This window comes from Hippocampus guttulatus, chromosome 13 (genome assembly GCF_054856545.1).
Source record: "Hippocampus guttulatus isolate MCC_2025c chromosome 13, RoL_Hgut_1.0, whole genome shotgun sequence".
Lineage (NCBI taxonomy): Eukaryota > Metazoa > Chordata > Actinopteri > Syngnathiformes > Syngnathidae > Hippocampus > Hippocampus guttulatus.
Genome location: NC_141273.1, coordinates 6,875,368 through 6,892,742, shown reverse-complemented (window position 1 = coordinate 6,892,742; position 17,375 = coordinate 6,875,368). Strand labels below are relative to the sequence as shown.

The 17,375-nt window shown below is 41.5% G+C and overlaps 2 protein-coding genes across 2 annotated transcripts; both read left to right on the top strand.

Moving 5' to 3' along the window:
• The first annotated feature begins 1,657 nt into the window (after positions 1-1,657).
• On the top strand, positions 1,658-2,478 carry LOC147196131 (rho-related GTP-binding protein RhoV-like). The gene is made up of 3 exons (XM_086127795.1): positions 1,658-1,835; positions 1,912-1,970; positions 2,035-2,478. Exons 1-3 carry the CDS (start codon positions 1,667-1,669, stop codon positions 2,476-2,478), a joined length of 672 nt encoding a protein of 223 aa, XP_085983921.1. The 5' UTR covers positions 1,658-1,666.
• Positions 2,479-4,648: 2,170 nt separating this feature from the next.
• Positions 4,649-16,925, top strand: LOC147196130 (zinc finger FYVE domain-containing protein 1-like). Its single transcript, XM_086127385.1, has 11 exons — positions 4,649-6,002; positions 6,074-6,572; positions 7,642-7,856; positions 8,048-8,154; positions 8,246-8,354; positions 8,833-8,930; positions 9,172-9,289; positions 11,526-11,696; positions 11,904-12,084; positions 12,181-12,282; positions 15,199-16,925. The coding sequence occupies exons 1-11, from the start codon at positions 5,496-5,498 to the stop codon at positions 15,429-15,431; spliced, it is 2,340 nt and encodes a 779-aa protein (XP_085983511.1). The 5' UTR covers positions 4,649-5,495; the 3' UTR covers positions 15,432-16,925.
• Positions 16,926-17,375: the final 450 nt, after the last annotated feature.

The window sequence follows — 17,375 nt, the reverse complement described above, 5'->3', positions numbered from 1 at the left end:
ATAGACCTTCCGTCGGTACTGACGGACTGCCCACCACTGTTGTTGTTTTTTTTTTTTTTTGCCTCGTCGGCCAGGCATGTACGTCATGCAGAAAAAACTGAATATCATTGAAGGGGGAGGAATAAATGAAGTCTAAATTGAAAGCCAGCGTGTGGTCCAGGGCATTGAGTGGGCGTGGCCACTTTCAAACAAGTCATTGTTGGCTGTAAGTGTGTGTGTGTGTGTGTGTGTTATGCAGAGAAAGACCAGAGAGGATAGGGGGCAGGGAAATATATTAAAAAGCCTGACTTGACAGTCGGTATGTGCACCGGCGCTTTGGGCTGGTGTGGACACTTTAGAGCGCATCGTTGTCAACACTTAGTGCAAACACATCATGAAGGGAAGGAACAAGAGCAAGGAGGGGAAAAAAGTCTGACATGAGAGGCAGCATGTGGGAAGTGACTGGGCTACTTTAGAACGCCTGGTTGTCATAGTGTGGAAAAGCCTTGTGACCACACGGCGGCATATATTCCAGCCAGTTTCGCGGCTCAAACATACATAACTGTAGTTATGTGTAGGCTTACGAAGGACACTGGATGAAGTAGCATCCATTTTTCCAGGTCATGGTAGATTTGTTTGATTCACATTTGACAGGTGAACACGGCGTGGTCTCTGCACATTCAGCAAAATAAGCCTAGCGTTCAAGAGCGGAACAAATGGACAAATTTTCAGAGGGAACATGCATGCACACAACTTTATGATGAATAGTGAACCCCAACTATTTGCAGTAGATGGGGACAGAGCCCTGTTGCCAATAATGAAAATCTGGATGTTACTGTACTGATGTCCACTCAAGAAGGTTTATATTTGCCTATAAATGCCACAAGATGGTGGTTAAGGGCTACTTTTGTTTTTAATGAAGCTCCTGAACCCACTTCAAATCGTTTCCTTGCCACCAAGATGCACCATGAGCTTTTGTGTGAATGTCTTTGGACAATTCTATACTGTGCTGTTCTCTGCTGTCTTCAAACCAGAGCAACACTTCCCTCTGTGTGCCAAAGGTGGCATTGCATTTGGTAAGTATGTCGAGCCAAACTTGTTTTTGTGGCGTGGAGGGCTTTTTGTTTTGCGTTACTGTATTTGTTGTTCTACTAAACCATCCTCCATACATATTTATTTGTTCCATTTTTTGTTTTTTTTGTTTCGGGATTATACTGTGAGTAAAATTAATCTGGAAAGTGACTGGAACTGAGCTTTTTAGTTGAAATTTAAGCAAAAGTATAGTACTTGTTTGCATTGTATTTTATTCTGTTATATCATCCTTCTTATTATTTATTTGTTTGTTTGTTTTTGTTTATTCATCGGCCCATCTTCTGCTTATCCTCACTTGGGTTGCATGTGTGGTGGGCGATTTATTGTATACTAAGGAAAATGTTATAAAGAAACATCTGAGAACCACATCAAACAATGAAAGTGGGCTTGACCATGTAAATGAGGAGCAAACTGAATCGGACAGTGACTGTTGGGCTTTGGCATCACTCATCTGATTGGCTGCTTTTGTTCTTTTGAACTGGAAGTGTCCCTTTTCCTTTTTAGGGGGTCGGGTTGGCAGGGAGGGGGTTCACTTACAGGCAAAAGACCTCTTCATTACAGTTAGGTGGCCATGCTGTGTGAAAAAAAAAAAACGATGGCGCTGCAGGCTCCTCAGAGGCATGAGAAGGCCGGCTGGCCAAGGGAAGAGTTGAGCTGCCTCCTGGTTGGGGATGGAGCTGTGGGGAAGACGAGCATGATCATCAGCTACATCTTCAATGGGTACAAGAGCGAGTACAGGCAGACGACTTTCGACGTGTTTACTGGTAGGACAAGATCATTTAAAAAAAAAAAGGATAATGGACCATAACTGATTTAATGTTTATTACCGGTAATTCACAGGTTTGGTTTATGTAAATGGAGTGCAAACACGACTTAAACTGATCGATACAGCTGGACAGGTAAATACGTCATGGTGACTGTAAAATTTCCTCCCAAATGATGTCTGAATTTGTGTTTCAACAGGATGAGTTTGGCCATCTCCGCTCTCTATGCTACGCCCACGTGGACGTCTTCATCCTATGTTTCAGCCTCATCAATCCCGTTTCGTTGGACAACATCACTTCCAAATGGATCCCGCAGATCCGTGCACAGAATCCCAGCTCCCCCATCATCTTGGTGGGTACGCAGTCTGACCTTTGCCATGACGCGGACATCCTCGTTCATCTGGCCCGGCGACGTGCCAAACCAGTTGCACCGGGCCAGGCCAAGAGGCTGGCACGCAGGATCCGAGCTTACAGCTACATGGAGTGTTCGGCTCTGACCCAGCATCGCCTCAAAGATGTGTTTGACTGTGCCATCTTCGCTGCCATCAAGCACAAGCACAATGCTGCAAAAACCAAAACGCTTGGCTTGGTTAAATGCCTGAAGACTTTTTGTGAATTTGAATGGAGGAGAATCTTCAAATAACGTGAGGAGATTGGCTGCTCTGTCTAGGACGGGAGTGACAAACCTTTTTCTCAGTTGTGTATATTCTCAACATTTTGGGCCTTTAGTCCCTCTTGGCTTTTATTTCTTTTTCAAATTGGATGGCCCACGAACTATGGGTTACATACACTTGATAGATGAAATGGACAAACCAAAATGGACATCAGGAGGCCACATTTTACTTTCTAATTCTTTCATGTTTTTTTCAACTCCTGTGTTTGTTGCTATTTTTGTCGTTCGTGTTTTTGCACATGTGGAATAAGTGTATAATAAATGCACTACAGAGCAGCACACATTTCATTCCCTTCTCTTTTATAGTTAACATCCAATTTGAAAAGAACAAGTGTGTGTGTGAGATAATGGCAGTGAAAAAAAATTGGAGGGAAAGCAGGACCAGCAAGTGTTATTTGGGACAAATGGTCACCTGCTGACACTTTGAAGTGCTTGTTTGCAAGACAAAGACCATTTAAAGTCAGCCGCTGTTGGAAAGATTAGGTTGGGGCATGCCCTCAAATCCCTGTTAACCCATTACACTCATACAAATACTTGGAGATTCCCTGCTATTAAGTGTTGTCACTCGCAAGACTTTTGTTTTACTCAAGTAAAATACATTTTTCAAATCAATATCATATATTGTATCGTATTTCAATAAGGCATTATCCACTGATATGTGTATGTTTTTACGATACATGTATTTACTATAAGGTTATGCAACCCTCAAACCTGTATTTTATTTATGTATTGTCGAAATCACAAGTGTCAAACTCATGGTCCAGCAGCCAGACCTGGGCAGCTACATTTTATGTGGCCTGTGAAAGCAAATCAAGCATGTCAACTTCCATGGTGTTTGCTAAAATCTGTACCAAAATTTGAAATGGTCACATGTAGTAAATAATAATGTTGAAATGTTGCAAGCATTTCCTTGCTATGTTACAACAGTAACTTGAACAATACCTGAACAAATTATTATTCTTGACTTCTGGGTGCTACTTATTTCTACTACTTAACCATCAATTTGTTGTGTACTGTATATTTAATAAGATGAGGAGATGATTAAACAATTATATGGATGGATTCACAGTCATAATGGCTCTCCAAAAATAAATTGTAACTTATGTGGCCTTTGACAAAAATTTGTTTGACACCCCTAGCTTACCTCTGGTTTTCTGCATATGATTTTAATGGTTCATTTTTTTCTCCAAAAATTAGGCATTACAGTAATAATTACTGAAGCCATTAAAAAAAGAAAAAAAAACAATTTCACCATGACTAAGGTATAAAGCAGGGTTGGGTAAAGTAAGCTCATCTAGCATTATTATGATCAAGTGTCCTGTTATTTGTTGCATTAATTTACACTGGCTTTTATAATTATTGGCATCCCTGCTTAAGATGTTTTCTTTAGCTTCTAATCAATTAACTAGGGGAAACCCCCTAGTTAAAACAGGACCAGAATTCAAAAACAAAACAACCAAAATAACACAACAAAAAAAAGATGAAACTCCAAATTTAATTAAAGTATATTTATTCAGTTGGGAAAAAAATCCTACTTTAAGAAATAATTATTTTACCTCAAATCATGTGTGCCACAATCTGTGTCAGATCCCTTGTACCACCCCCTTTTTGTCAATACAGCAGCATCTATTCTTCTCCTATAATGTTTCACAAGATGGAAGAATACAGAAAGAATGATCTATAACCATTCCTTTTTGTACAATCTCTAAATCATTCGGCGAACTGAATCCTCTCCTTTGCACGATCCTCTTTAGCTCTCTCCACGGGTTTTTAATGGGGTTGAAGTCTTGGGACTGAGATGGCTACGCAGGAGCTTGAGTCTGTGTTTGATGATCCATGTTTACAATTTTCGGTGCTTCTGGAATAAAAACTTAATTTATCTTAACCAGAGTAACCAATAATTCTTTTTTTTACCTCAAGTATGAGACATGGCCCATTTCCCCATTTTGAGAATCAAATATGGGCTTTGTGCTCACAATCCTGATACATATTACAGTATACCTGTAGTAGTGTAAATTGTGTGACGCATTGAACATCGTTCGTTGTAGAACTACACTTCCCATGATGCACCAGCGACCCGCCCTCAAATGACCCTGTGACTGAAAATAATCTGATCAGCTGATCTGACCTGGCGACAAAATAACGTAGCGAGTGAAATCTGTAAGGGAGGGGACCCACGAACAAAAACAATGACACGGCTCGGATGGATTTTGCAAAACAGCTCCACTTTTTAAAGACTTTAAGCGACGTCGTAAGGATCCCTTCCGGCTTGATGGTGTCCGCTGTTATCGGAGCTCTTTGACATCGATTGACTGCAGTTTTGTTGATGTTTTCAAGTATATGTCGCTAGCTGTTCATTTTCTGGCTGCTGCTACTGCGAGGATCGCTTACTCAAAAACGACGGGCTTGATTTAGACAAAGCCCCAACACGCACAGAACCGCTAGTTTGAAGGAAAGCGTTTCCCGTCTGGATGCCACAGAATTATATTTGTCGTTTTAACCGGCGAGCTATTTTTTTATGATTAAGGGCCAGTCTGGTTGCTAGCTAGTTGTTACCTTGATTTGCACATTTCATTATTCACAAGGAAGAGTTCTTGGTCTGCTGGCGGTTTCGTACACATCTTTCGCCTTTGTTTTTCTTGATTGTTGTAACTTAATTTGTGTGTGTTTGTGTTTAATGGTAACTTTGAGGTACAAACAAGCTAACTGCTTGTTACAAGTCAGGTCTATTCTTTGTGGTTACACTAATAGCAAATGGATGTCGGTATAACAAATTGTTATATGCTTTAAATGCACGCCAGTTAAAATAACTTATTTTGTTGTGCACAAAACAACATTACCCTTGTGAGAATGCAGCTAATTTAAGTTGACTTAGTATTTTACAGTAATTTAGCCAGTATTATCACAGTGCTGTCGGAAATCGCTGGTGCTACAGTTAAAAGCATTTCCAAAAGGCAGTCAGCTGTATTTTTAAGGTGACAGAAACGATGAGTGGGCATGGCTCATCATCTTCTGAAAAGGGAGTCAATACAAGTCGAACATGTCAAGAGAGTTATGTCTGTGGTGGCTCTGAGCAGGCCGCTTTTGATTGTCAAGAGTGCAGCACCTTGCAGTGTGTTCGTTGTGATCTCGAGCTTCACAATCAGAAGCGCTTCCAGAACCACGAGCGCCTCCAGATAAACCCGGGCCACGTCCCTTACTGTGACAACTGCAAAGGAGGGGACAATGGAAAGCGCAGCAGATCAGTCGTCCGTTGCCAGAACTGCAAAGTGAACTTGTGCCAAGAGTGTCAAAAGCGCACTCACAGCGGAGGGAACAAGAAGAAACACCAGCTCATATCGTATCTTCTGCCACCGAAACACACGGAGCTCAAGTTTGTTCAAGCTTCTGTTCAGCCTGCTGTCCAAATCGCTGATGAGCAAAAGTCACTGAAGGCAGAACTCCTGGAAAATGTGTCCAGTTTCCTCCTTGTTGATGAAAATGAGGAAATGCAGGTAAGCTGTACAGAAGTAGTGCTTCATAGAGGTAAATCAATGTCTTATTCCTTTGATTTTAACTTTCCCAGATAAAAGATGATGTTGCATTTGTGAAGAAGCTGAACTGCGGCGCCAGCCAGCTCCTAAAAGTGGTGTCCATCTTTGGTAACACCGGAGAGGGCAAATCCCACACCCTCAACCACACCTTCTTCATGGGCAGGGAGGTGTTCAAGACTTCCCCCACACAGGAGTCCTGCACGGTTGGCGTGTGGGCGGCCTTTGACCCCTTCCATAATGTAGTGGTCATTGATACAGAGGGGCTGCTGGGGAACAGTTCCAAACAGGGCCAGAGGACCCGTCTCTTGCTCAAGGTGCTCGCCATCTCTGACCTCATCATTTACCGCACCCACGCAGACCGCCTCCATGATGACCTCTTCAAATTTCTTGGAGACGCCTCGGAAGCCTACTTGAAGCATTTCACCAAGGAACTCAAGGCCACCACGGCTCGTTGCGGTCTGGATGTTCCTCTCTCTACTTTGGGTCCCGCAGTGATCATCTTCCATGAAACTGTCCACACAAAGCTTCTTGGTACAGGAAGAAATTCTGTAATCTCTTTTTACAGTATGTTTGCTATAACAGGGATGGATTATCTTTTATTCCTATGCAAGGGCATTCCATTTTTTTTAATAGTCCAGTGAGGGTAATACTAAATTAATGGGGGGGGTTGCAACAATTGAGCATGAATTGAACCAGCACGGCACATCTGCCACACAGTTCTGTGGTTCGCAGTTCAAATTAGGGCTGCTGCCTTCATCCTGCAGTGTGTAACCTTTTTTTTTCTCACCCAAGCCACTGTTGACACTGTTGATTAAGCTGATCAGCTCCTCTCACATCTGGCTGTATTTTTCAATGTTTTATCATTTATATTTCGTGTCAATTGTATACATTTTCACGCTGATGGATGAACACAAGGTTTGGACTTTGCAGCGGTTCCTGTTTTCTTTTTCTTTTGTTTTCTGTCCGCGCTGAAGTTATCAGACACAAACATCTCATGCAGGCGAGTTATTCCCTATTAATGATGCGTTTATGCTTTGCGTACTTTACATCAAGCGCCTCGGTGGGCAGCTAAAGCCTTGAAAGATGTTGAGTTTGTTCATTGTAATTATGGTTTTAATTCACAATGTAATTAAAGTGGTATTTTCAGCTACAGAAATGCAAAATGCATTTAGTTACCTTTTTACAAATGGCATAGAAGGGGCCACATTGCGTAGTTTCCGCTATATCGTATCCTGTGCTCCATCCAGCGAGCCTGTGTAAAAATATGGACGGTTGACAGGAAATATAAAAAGATAAATGGAGAAAAATAAAGCAGAGGACCTGATAAGCTTAATCAGGAAGAAAAATACACAATTGGTTCAATAAAGCATGTGGCAAGTACAACCTTGAATAATCGCGTTACAGCTCACATCACGTCTCAACATAATGCTAACCTTATGAGGTGCTTTATGGCGGAATGCCTATGAGGAGAAAGGGAAACAAAGAATTGATAGAAATTGTGGTCAAACGTGAAGCTTGAGCTTTATTTCTGTGTTGAAACGGAACGAGCACAGTATTCGTACACTTACTTCAATGAAGCATCTTTTGTGTTTTGTTTTAGGCAACTCACACGAATCAGTTGACCGGCTGTTGTTGGAGCGTTTCAAAAAGGTTTCCCGTTTCCCTGAGGCCTTCAGTTCTGTTCAGTACTGGGGCACGCAGACTCTCACTCCGCCCACTGACTTCTGCGGCCTGCAGAATAAACTGGAGCAGCTCCTGGACAACAATGCCACGCGTTCTCCACGCACGCCTGTGGTCATCTTCAAAGCCCTGCTGGTAGGGCTGCTTAACTCTTTCAGTACCAGCCAATTCTAGACCAAGTCTGAAAAGACGTTTAAAAACGTCTTTGGGAGTGAATGAGTTAAAAACCAAGATCTGAACATCTCATGTTAAATGAGTTTATAAACGTCTATGTCATGCTCATGTTATTTTAAAGTAACATCTATTTTGGTTTGATTTCCTTATAGGCGTTAAGTGAGCGCTTCAGTGGGGAAATTGGAGACGAGCTGGTAGCCCACAGTTGCTTCTTCCCTGATGAGTACTTCACTTGCTCCAGCTTGTGCCTCAGTTGTGGGTCAGTGTCTCTTGAATCCCACCCCTATGCTTCCTTCAGTCTCCTACTGTTGGTATATGTTTAAATTTCTGACCCACCGATGTCCTCGCAGATCTGGTTGTAGGAACAGTATGAACCACCTCGGAGAAGGAGTCTGCCATGAGGCAAAGCATCGTTGTCGCTATTCAGTTCAGCAGGATAACCGCATTTTCACCTGTAAAGTAAGCACAGTCAATATATATTTGTTCCGCATGTTTACTTTTACCCTACCAACACAATGCGGACAAAAGTGTCGGGACGAAAAGCACACATTAAGTGAGAAATATAGAGTTGTTACAATAGACCTTGCTTTGTGGCACAAATGCAATGGTGGAACAAAAAAAAAATGCCTGCCTCAATTATTTCAATCACATTGTAAGCTGAGTATGAACAATTTTAAAACATCTTGCTGAGATGAAGACCGAAGGTTGGGGTTGGGGTGTCCCAACTATAAAGTAAGCATATCTAAGTGTGTGCTTTTTGCACCTGAGAATGTGCATCTATGCCACTGCGCAAACTTGTTTCTTGCACACAATTTGGAATGTCGAAACGTCCTATGACGGGACTGGGAAACCAATGAGCCCTTGTGTGGTGAATGTCACTGTATTTCAGCAATTCAAGGTCAAAAAGTAAAATGACTTGTTTGTTGCATCACTTCAGGCTTGTTATGAAGGAGGCAAAGAAGTGATTGTCATCCCGAAGACCTCAGCTTCCTCGGACTCACCTTGGATGGGCCTCGCCAAATATGCCTGGTCAGGGTGAGTAGGGTTGCAGGGGGAGTCGCACGGTCAGGGATGAATGAACTCTGTCAAGGCTTTTGTTACCCTGCATGAACTTGTGTTCCAGTGATTTTAATGCAGTTCTTTCACAAGCACGAATCAGTGTCGCTTGTTCCCTCCACCCATTCGGTGCAGTCGAACCATCAACTGTTATGTCACAAGTCACATTTCTAACCGATTATTCATGGGGGGGGGGGGGGGGGGTTGTATTCATTTTCAGGTATGTTATTGAATGCCCCAACTGTGGAGTGATCTATCGGAGCCGTCAGTATTGGTATGGGAACCAAGACCCAGTGGATACAGTAGTCCGCACCGAGATCCAGCATGTTTGGCCAGGGGTAAGAGGACCATGTTAAAACCTAATTACTATATACCCTCACATAGTAGCCTTCATTCTGAGTGATGCCACACCTCAATTAACGACTGGGTTTCGTCAAAAAAAATTCATATTCTGGATCCTATCCCAGCAACATAATAGAGAGCAATTTTCAAATTCTGAAATTTGTAAAAGAAAAAGAAAACACCTCTGCTTAATCTTGGTCGGTCATCAGTCTTTATTTTTAATATATATGTATATGTCTGTCTATTTATTTATATAGTGTCTAAAAAGGTTTAATGCTTAAGAAGTGCAGTCCACATGTTTACGTCTCATTGTTGCATGAAACATGAAAAGTTGAAGAGAGCGACATACAGTATTTGTTTGCATTATTGTTGCAGTCCGACTTAGGACTTACTGACCTTTGTTTACTTGTTTGGTAGGATTTTGTGACGTTGTCGTAGTGAACGCTTAAAAGACAAAGTCAAGTCAAAGTGTTCAGTAAATTGATATCTCAAATTGCTGTAGATAAACTGCCTTTCTTAATACTACATGGTTCATTTGCCTTTATTTCATCATAAGTCAAACCTTTTACACCAAATTATTTATACGCCATTTTCTTTAGAATTCGTCATTGCCTTGATTACAAAAGCTCCTCTACCTTGATCCACATGATCATATCTTGTCAATATTTGACACATTTGATGAGTCTAGGCCTGAAGACGTCGACAAATTATTTATTTTATCACAGTGGTAGCGCCACCTACTGGTTGGAGTAAATATAATATGTTTTACTCTGATGTTTTTGCCCAGCGGCTTAACCAGATTTGCCTCATAGCTTCTTGGAAGAGGTTTTAGGCCTTCTTGATGTTGCAACACGAAGTTTGTGTATTTTCATGAAAAGCTGTTTCCATGGCAACATGCTGTTCACCAAGAAAACTGCACTACTTGCGAGGGTCTAAACAGGCATGAAAATTCCTGAAATTTTGCAAACATATCAGGCCTAGCAAGAGCATCAATAATTGTGTGTGTGTGTTTTTTTTAAATGGCTCAACAACGCCCTAACAAATTTTCAATGAAGCAGGCTTGGTTGTATGTGTCAGCAAGATTGATTAAATTTTGGAAGTGTTGTACAAAATGGCGCCGCGAGAGTGGCTGCCTTTCCAGCAGCTCCTATATTTTGTTGTTCTACTTCTTCCTTTCATAACTTTGCTGCTGTGAATTGGGAATTTCTCCATTGCGAGACTAATAAAGGTTTTCTTATCTTATCAATACATCCTGATTTATATAGCGCTTTCACAACAGCTGCAGCTGTAACAAAGCGCTGTTATGTAACAACCCAAGACCGACAAAAAAGTCTCATATGCGAAAGCTAACAGGAAGTTTGCGATTTGTCATTTTCTTTCGGGTTTGGAACCTTTTTGGCCTTTTATAGAGGTCATATTTTTGAAGTCCTCAAAGAGGTTTTACCTGATTGTCTTGAAACTGTGGATTTCTTTCAAACTAAAATGATCTTGACAACCAGGGAAAGCAAGTTTTTTATTTTGCTAAACACTGTTGCCCTGGCGACGTACTGTTTGCCAACAAAAATGATTTTGAGCCGTACTCAAAATTCAGAAGGAATTCGTCCATTTTTAATTTCCTTTCAAATTTCGCCTCATTTTTGGCCTTTTATAGAGGTAAGGTTTTTTTGCAAAATATCATGAATGTGATGTACTTTAATTTAAAAAAAAATCCAAATCCAATGTGCCAGTACCCCAATATTGCCGGGGACTGCGAGGGCCCTTAACTCATTCACTCCCAAAGACGTTTTTAAATGTGGTACTGAATGAGTTAATAGCTGCTCACAGTTCTACTTGGAATTGGGTTTGCATATGTGACATGCACCAACTGAAGCCAGGACGGAACAGTTCCGTCTTTAACTGCCTTATATTATTGATAGATACAAAAATATTTTAAAAAAACACAAGAACATCAAAAATGAGACCGCTAATGTAAAGCAGTTACATATTCCGTTCCCATTGTAAAACTGAAGTAAGAATCATCTAATAATCAGCAAACAGCAGCGTGTCTCACCACCTGCTTCCTTATGTACTGTATTTGTACAAATGAAATCTTCCCCTCAAAGAGACACCTTGCTTCACAGTTGGGTTAAACGCCCTCGGCTAATATATGAGGAAATATTGAATCAATCATAAACTGCAGACAAAACTGTCATCTTAATTTTGTAGTAATAATTGAATGTCTGTGTTGTGCAGTCGGAGGGCTTTTTAAAGGACAACAGCAATGCAGCGCAGCGACTTTTGGATGGAGTGAATTTGGTGGCCCAGTCTGTATCGGAGCTCAGTGTCAAGCCTGCTAAGGCTGTCACCTCCTGGCTGACAGACCAGATCGCCCCCACCTACTGGAAACCCAATTCTCTTATCTTGGTGAGCGACCGTAACATCCCCGCCCCCTGTCACACGACACCTGTAGCCTTAGCCAACACTTAGTGTCCCGAGGGACGTTTATGTGGTGTTCCTTGCCTGTTATGTAATCTTTGTGTGCTCACAAGATAAAGTGTGGACATTACGTTCCCCTCCCACTACAAAGCAGGTCGTGGTCAATAACAGCGGCTTGTTTGTCTCTCCCATAAGCTTTGCCATAAGTGTCAAGCGGTTTTTCTGGAGAATGACACCAAGCATCACTGCCGTGCCTGTGGTGAAGGCTTCTGCGATGGATGTTCTTCCAAAGCTGCCCCCGTCCCCGAACGCGGCTGGGGTCTCGGCCCTGTTCGAGTTTGCGATGTATGCTTTGAGCAGAGAGCCTTACATGCAGGTATAGCCGCGCTCATTAGTGTCACGACGCCAGTCTCACCTCACTGTTTTCCTCGGACAGTAAGTGCACCTCATGAATCATTTTGTCGTCATGCAGCTCACGAGGAGGAGGAGGAAGGCGGAACACTCGCCAGGAAAGTTGGCGAGGCAGTGACCAACACCATTGGGGTTGTTGTCACCGCTATTGACATCCCACTTGGTGAGTGTTTCCCAAAGCAAAACCTTGAGAGGATTGTTGTGTAATAGGAGTAAGTCACTCTGTCAACGTTGCTGTATGAATGCATTGCCCTCTGGTGGCAGAGACAAATCATCTTTACAGTCATGGTGTGAGATCCTTTTCCAGCTTCATCGCTCATGACCAGCCTGCAAAGCTACACTGATAAGAAATTTAAGATGGCATTACTCCTAACTTGTGATGAAGAGACCATATTTTCCGTGCTTTTTCGGTTAAAATGTCCCAAATGTCAACACTATCTTTGAAGATTTGATGGCGCCTGCATGGCATCATTGCTCAAGCGCTGCCATTTAACATTCAGCTCTGTCATTAATTTGCACAGTCTTATTGGAATTGAGAGATTCAGCAGATGCTCAATAGCTTCGGTAATTTCATTTTAAGAGCCCTCGTTTCAAATTCACTCTCATTGTACATAATTTAAATGTCACTCAGAGTGGTCGTTCTAACTGCAACGATCACGCAACGATTTCATGTAGTGGATTACATGAGAGGGTTTGTTGTTTTGAATTTCCAACAGGAAACATCCCATGGCAATAAATAATTTCCTTTTGCTCCTGTACACTCACCAGCCATTTCCTTAGGTAACACTTTTACAATTTAAATCATAAATACATTTGATCAAATACTATAAATATCCACTTCAGTTCTACACTAATGCACCTCAATATTCACCATATGAGACCAATGACTTCAGTTAATAGTGATTGAGTGCTTATAATCTTTGACATTTGTTGGTTTGTGCATTTTTGCCTTTCTACAAGTGTACCATAATCACTCCGATTTGAGTGGTTGTTGAAAAATAAATTTTGGAAAAACAACAACAACAAAAAACACACCGATTCGCTACCTGCTTCAGAATATAATTTCACTTTTCAATTTGGCCCACTAAGAGGACCCAAGTGAAAACTCTCCAAAGGAGGCATTACAGACCCACGTAGCTATAAAGGGGATCTTTCCACAATCGGAAATGTACTTGACAGTATTTGCTGGTGTGGTGTGTGTTATATCAACGGGCCTCCAGTTACGGACCTGAAAGTCAATACATCTTCTTTACTGAACTCAATACTCTGTTGCACTTTTCTGCAATGACAGAATGAGGACCTCAAATGAGACGGGAAACAATATGGAGTGCAGTATTTCAGTATGGCAAACTGCTTCTGCTGTTCTGCCATTCCCCTCAGAGTGAGGCAGCTGTCACAGATGCTACTGTGGATGTGCGAAAAAGCTGCCACCATATGGATCGTGTCGGTGGTACGCTTTCAATAAACAAGCAGTCAATAATGATAATGTATGATGAACACTCCACAAAAAAATCAATAGATAAAAGAGGGAAAACAACAGAAAACAATAAAGGGATTTATTATGAGTCGGGGGGAGGCCTCGTACCTGCCCTGAATTTTAATTATTCTTGTTTGACATTTCTATGCTTTGTTTTAGGAAGGCCTTTTTTTCCAGCATGACTGTGCCCGTTCCCAAAGTATTAGAACCCTGACCTTAACCCCGATCAAATCAGACAATGGCACAATGAAAAACAGGAAAGGGTTTTCAATCTAGAGTATGTCTTTGAACTTTTTCCCCATGCTAATGTGGCCTCTCAAAAACATGCAAGTAAAATAACATGAAGTGTGAGTGAATCGTTTCTCTCGAGAGTATATGCAGTGCCATTTGCTGGCGACCAGTCAAGGGTGTACCCCGACTGCCGCCCAAATTTAGCTGGGATAGGTTCCAGCAACCATAATGAGTAAAAGTGCTTTAGAAAATGGACGGATGGTTCAGAAGTGTGTCGCTCTGGCTGTTGGGTTACATGACAACAGCTTTTTGGAGTATGAAACCAAAACATCACTCAATGTTGTCGAGAATCTAAATCAAATTGATAGTTGTTGTTCTAACTGCTCATGTTCTTGTTGTGTATTGGTGTTTGATCAATTTATGCTCTCACATATTAGATGTGCAGCACAATTGAGCAAACAAGCCTTACAGCCTTACAAATGGCTGCTTCAAAACAAAATGGCTGTCTTCCTGTTCAGTTTTACCCATGATTCTACTTTTTGTGCTTCTTATGTTGTTATATTTATACATGTCTATGTAGTTTTGTGTTGATTGGTGAACTCTTTGCACACACGAAACACAGCACGGTAGTAATATTTGTGTTTATACATTTCTCCAGCAAGGTGTACATATATACTGCCAGATGGAGTCATATGCTTACTTCCTTGACAAAATATTAATTGAGGTATCATACTACATATGCAGATAAAAGCTGTTCAAAACAAGCCAGTTTCATCCCAAAGGACAACAGGTTGATGTGTTGGTAGCTCTTCTAGACAATTTTTTCCCCCAGATTTTTTTTCCGGGTCTATAGTGTCATCCCCAAATAATGGTAAATTTGTGCAATGGTGCTATATTTTCTTACATTTATACTTAGTGTCGGTGTAATGTCTAGCTGGACTAATATTAATGCAGTCTAGGTCAAGGATGGGCAACTTAAATGCTGGAGGGGGCCACCATTTTTCACTTCCTAAACAGATTATATAGGGATGTGTGTGTGTGTGTGCCTGTCACCATACGTCGCTGGCATAAATAGTTGTTTTTTTTTCTGTAATCTTTTTTGTCAAATTGGGTAATTTCTCATGTCACACCCGATGATCTCACAAAGCACGATGCCTCCGTGTTGCCCACAATGGAACACATGTTCATTATTTGATATGAGCAGTTGTAGATTGTGTGCTTTAGGACAATTTCTCACAGTTCCTCTGAGATGGCTCTTGTTTTTAGAACTGCATGGCTGCCTGGATCATATGCTCTCATGTGCTGTGTATTGCCCGCAGCCTTTTGGTCGCGCACCCCTGTATTACTATCAATATTCTGTGCTCCTTGAAGGCCTGGTGAAAGATGCCGCCCGTCCTGCCTACTGGGTGCCCGACCAGGACATTCTCTCTTGCCACATCTGCCGACGCGAATTGACTGCCAAACTGTCCAAGCACCACTGCCGCGCCTGTGGCCAAGGGGTGTGCGACGACTGCTCCCCGGAGCGTCGAGCTGTGCCGTCTCGCGGCTGGGACCACCCCGTGCGCGTATGCGCCAGCTGCAACCAAAAAGCCGGAGAACTTTAACAGAGATGATCTTCAATTACTCAGAATACTTGGACAGAACCGCTCGCTTTGTTGTCATACCTCTGCTTCTCCAGTGGTCTTGTATCTGTGGAGAGGACGTGCTTAGGTATACTGTACATAGGACACTTAACCAAATTTGGGAAAGTGAGCGTTCATGTGGCCTTTGTAGAGCAACCAGAATCTGTGAGTTACTTGACTGAGAGTGTAATATGCATTTCCAGTCTTGATTATTCAATGTGTATATTGGAACTCTTATTGATACATGTCCACATGTGTATGATAGATGGCTGATGAGCTATTTTTCTACTAGGAGAAAATATTTTTTAAAAAAGTAACATTTAAAAAATACTAGATAGTTGAGAGTGTTATTAGATTCCAGACATTCTTTTATCAATGAGTATTGTCATATGTATGTGTAATGGCCAAGAGGTGTTTTATATGCGTGCAGGTTACATTGCATGCTGTGTTGCAACTTTTTAGTTTTTGCACTAAGCCTTTCTTCAGCTGTTATAGGTTGTTGCTAACCATGGCCAAAATAACAGATGTCCAAGTTTTGGATAGATCTGCCGTGCCAAGTCATTCAGGTCACTGTGTCCGTGCTGGTATGATATTTATATTTTACCAAGTCAGTTGTGGGTGTATGATGACGTAGAACCGTTTGCAGCTTGGAAATGTAGTTATGTTTGAGAATTGATGTAAAAACAAAAAACAGCTGTCTGATATGCATGACAATACATGAGAGCCTTATGGTCATTTACTTTGTTTTTTTGTGGTTGCTGTTTGAATGACTTCATCTCTTTTACCACAGTACGTTTAAAAAAACGTAATGTGCTAATTTAGATTTTTAACGTTATTATTGATGGCTGCTTTATTTTTGTTTGTTTGTTTTTGTCCCTAATTCGGTCATGCTCTTTGTCCCTTACATGTGTACATTTTTTCCCAGTTTTTACTGTCTTTGAAAATATATTTTGCCATTTTTCCCCAACCTGTATTTCTTTTCTCCATTTCACATATTTATTTGTTCATCCTACGTAGACTGCCGCTCGAACAGTATGAAGTGACTGAGACGTCATGTATCTTGTTTGTTTTGCATCACAACATGTCCTGTTTCACTACCTAATACGTAATGCCATGGAAGCTCAACGCCTTAGAAAGGCTTGTCTTTTGTTTTTAATTTAAGTAAATGTAACAGTCGGCTACACATAGACATTAAAGGGCAAAAAAATACGATACTGTTGAATCTTTGCCCGTTAAATTCTCTGGTCCAAAAAGGCCTCCTGCGTGACTAGATTTGACAAAATGTTGTATCGCACCCCGACATGACATAGCATTGCGCAGGATAGAATCGGAACTACATCTTGTCGTATAACTGGAGTTCATTCCTTTGAAAAAAAAAAAAGGCCAATCTGTTGCTTCCCATATCTTCTGTGGTGTTTGATAAACGCGTGCATGGATGAAAATATTTGACAAAGATAAAAAGTGTCAAAACATGAAGTGGGACTCGCCCTTTGTGTCTCTGATGTGTGTTTTGGGGCGTAGTGTGTGTTAACCACTAACTGCAGTCCTATGTGGGAGGAAAACAGTGTTTGCATTCCGTGCTGCACTTTTCTCTCACCGCTGCAGGCTCCGATAAAATGAGGAAAAGCATTCCCTTCGAGCTTATTGATGATGCCACTAAATAATTAATAATTAGTTGAATGAATAATTAAACATAGCTTTCTTGTGTCCACTCTTTCACGTTGTTATGTGTTAGTGGTATGCCAAAACTAATGTGACTCACTTAAATTGTGACTCTCAAGCAACATATACTTTGCTACGGCAAGTTGTGTGAACATATAGAGTGAGGGAAAACCCTTTAAAATTATTTTGACAGTTTACCACTACCAGGCCACGCCCAATTGGCACATACCGCACGTCTATTGGTCGACGAATACATCCCGAGCT

Coding starts and splice junctions, on each gene's coding strand:
- LOC147196130 (XM_086127385.1), top strand. CDS start 5,496: ATGAGTGGGCATGGCTCATCATCTTCTGAAAAGGGAGTCAATACAAGT. Junction 6,003..6,073: donor ATGAAAATGAGGAAATGCAG/GTAAGCTGTACA, acceptor TAACTTTCCCAG/ATAAAAGATGATGTTGCATT. Junction 6,573..7,641: donor TGTCCACACAAAGCTTCTTG/GTACAGGAAGAA, acceptor GTTTTGTTTTAG/GCAACTCACACGAATCAGTT.
- LOC147196131 (XM_086127795.1), top strand. CDS start 1,667: ATGGCGCTGCAGGCTCCTCAGAGGCATGAGAAGGCCGGCTGGCCAAGG. Junction 1,836..1,911: donor GACTTTCGACGTGTTTACTG/GTAGGACAAGAT, acceptor GGTAATTCACAG/GTTTGGTTTATGTAAATGGA. Junction 1,971..2,034: donor TGATCGATACAGCTGGACAG/GTAAATACGTCA, acceptor GTGTTTCAACAG/GATGAGTTTGGCCATCTCCG.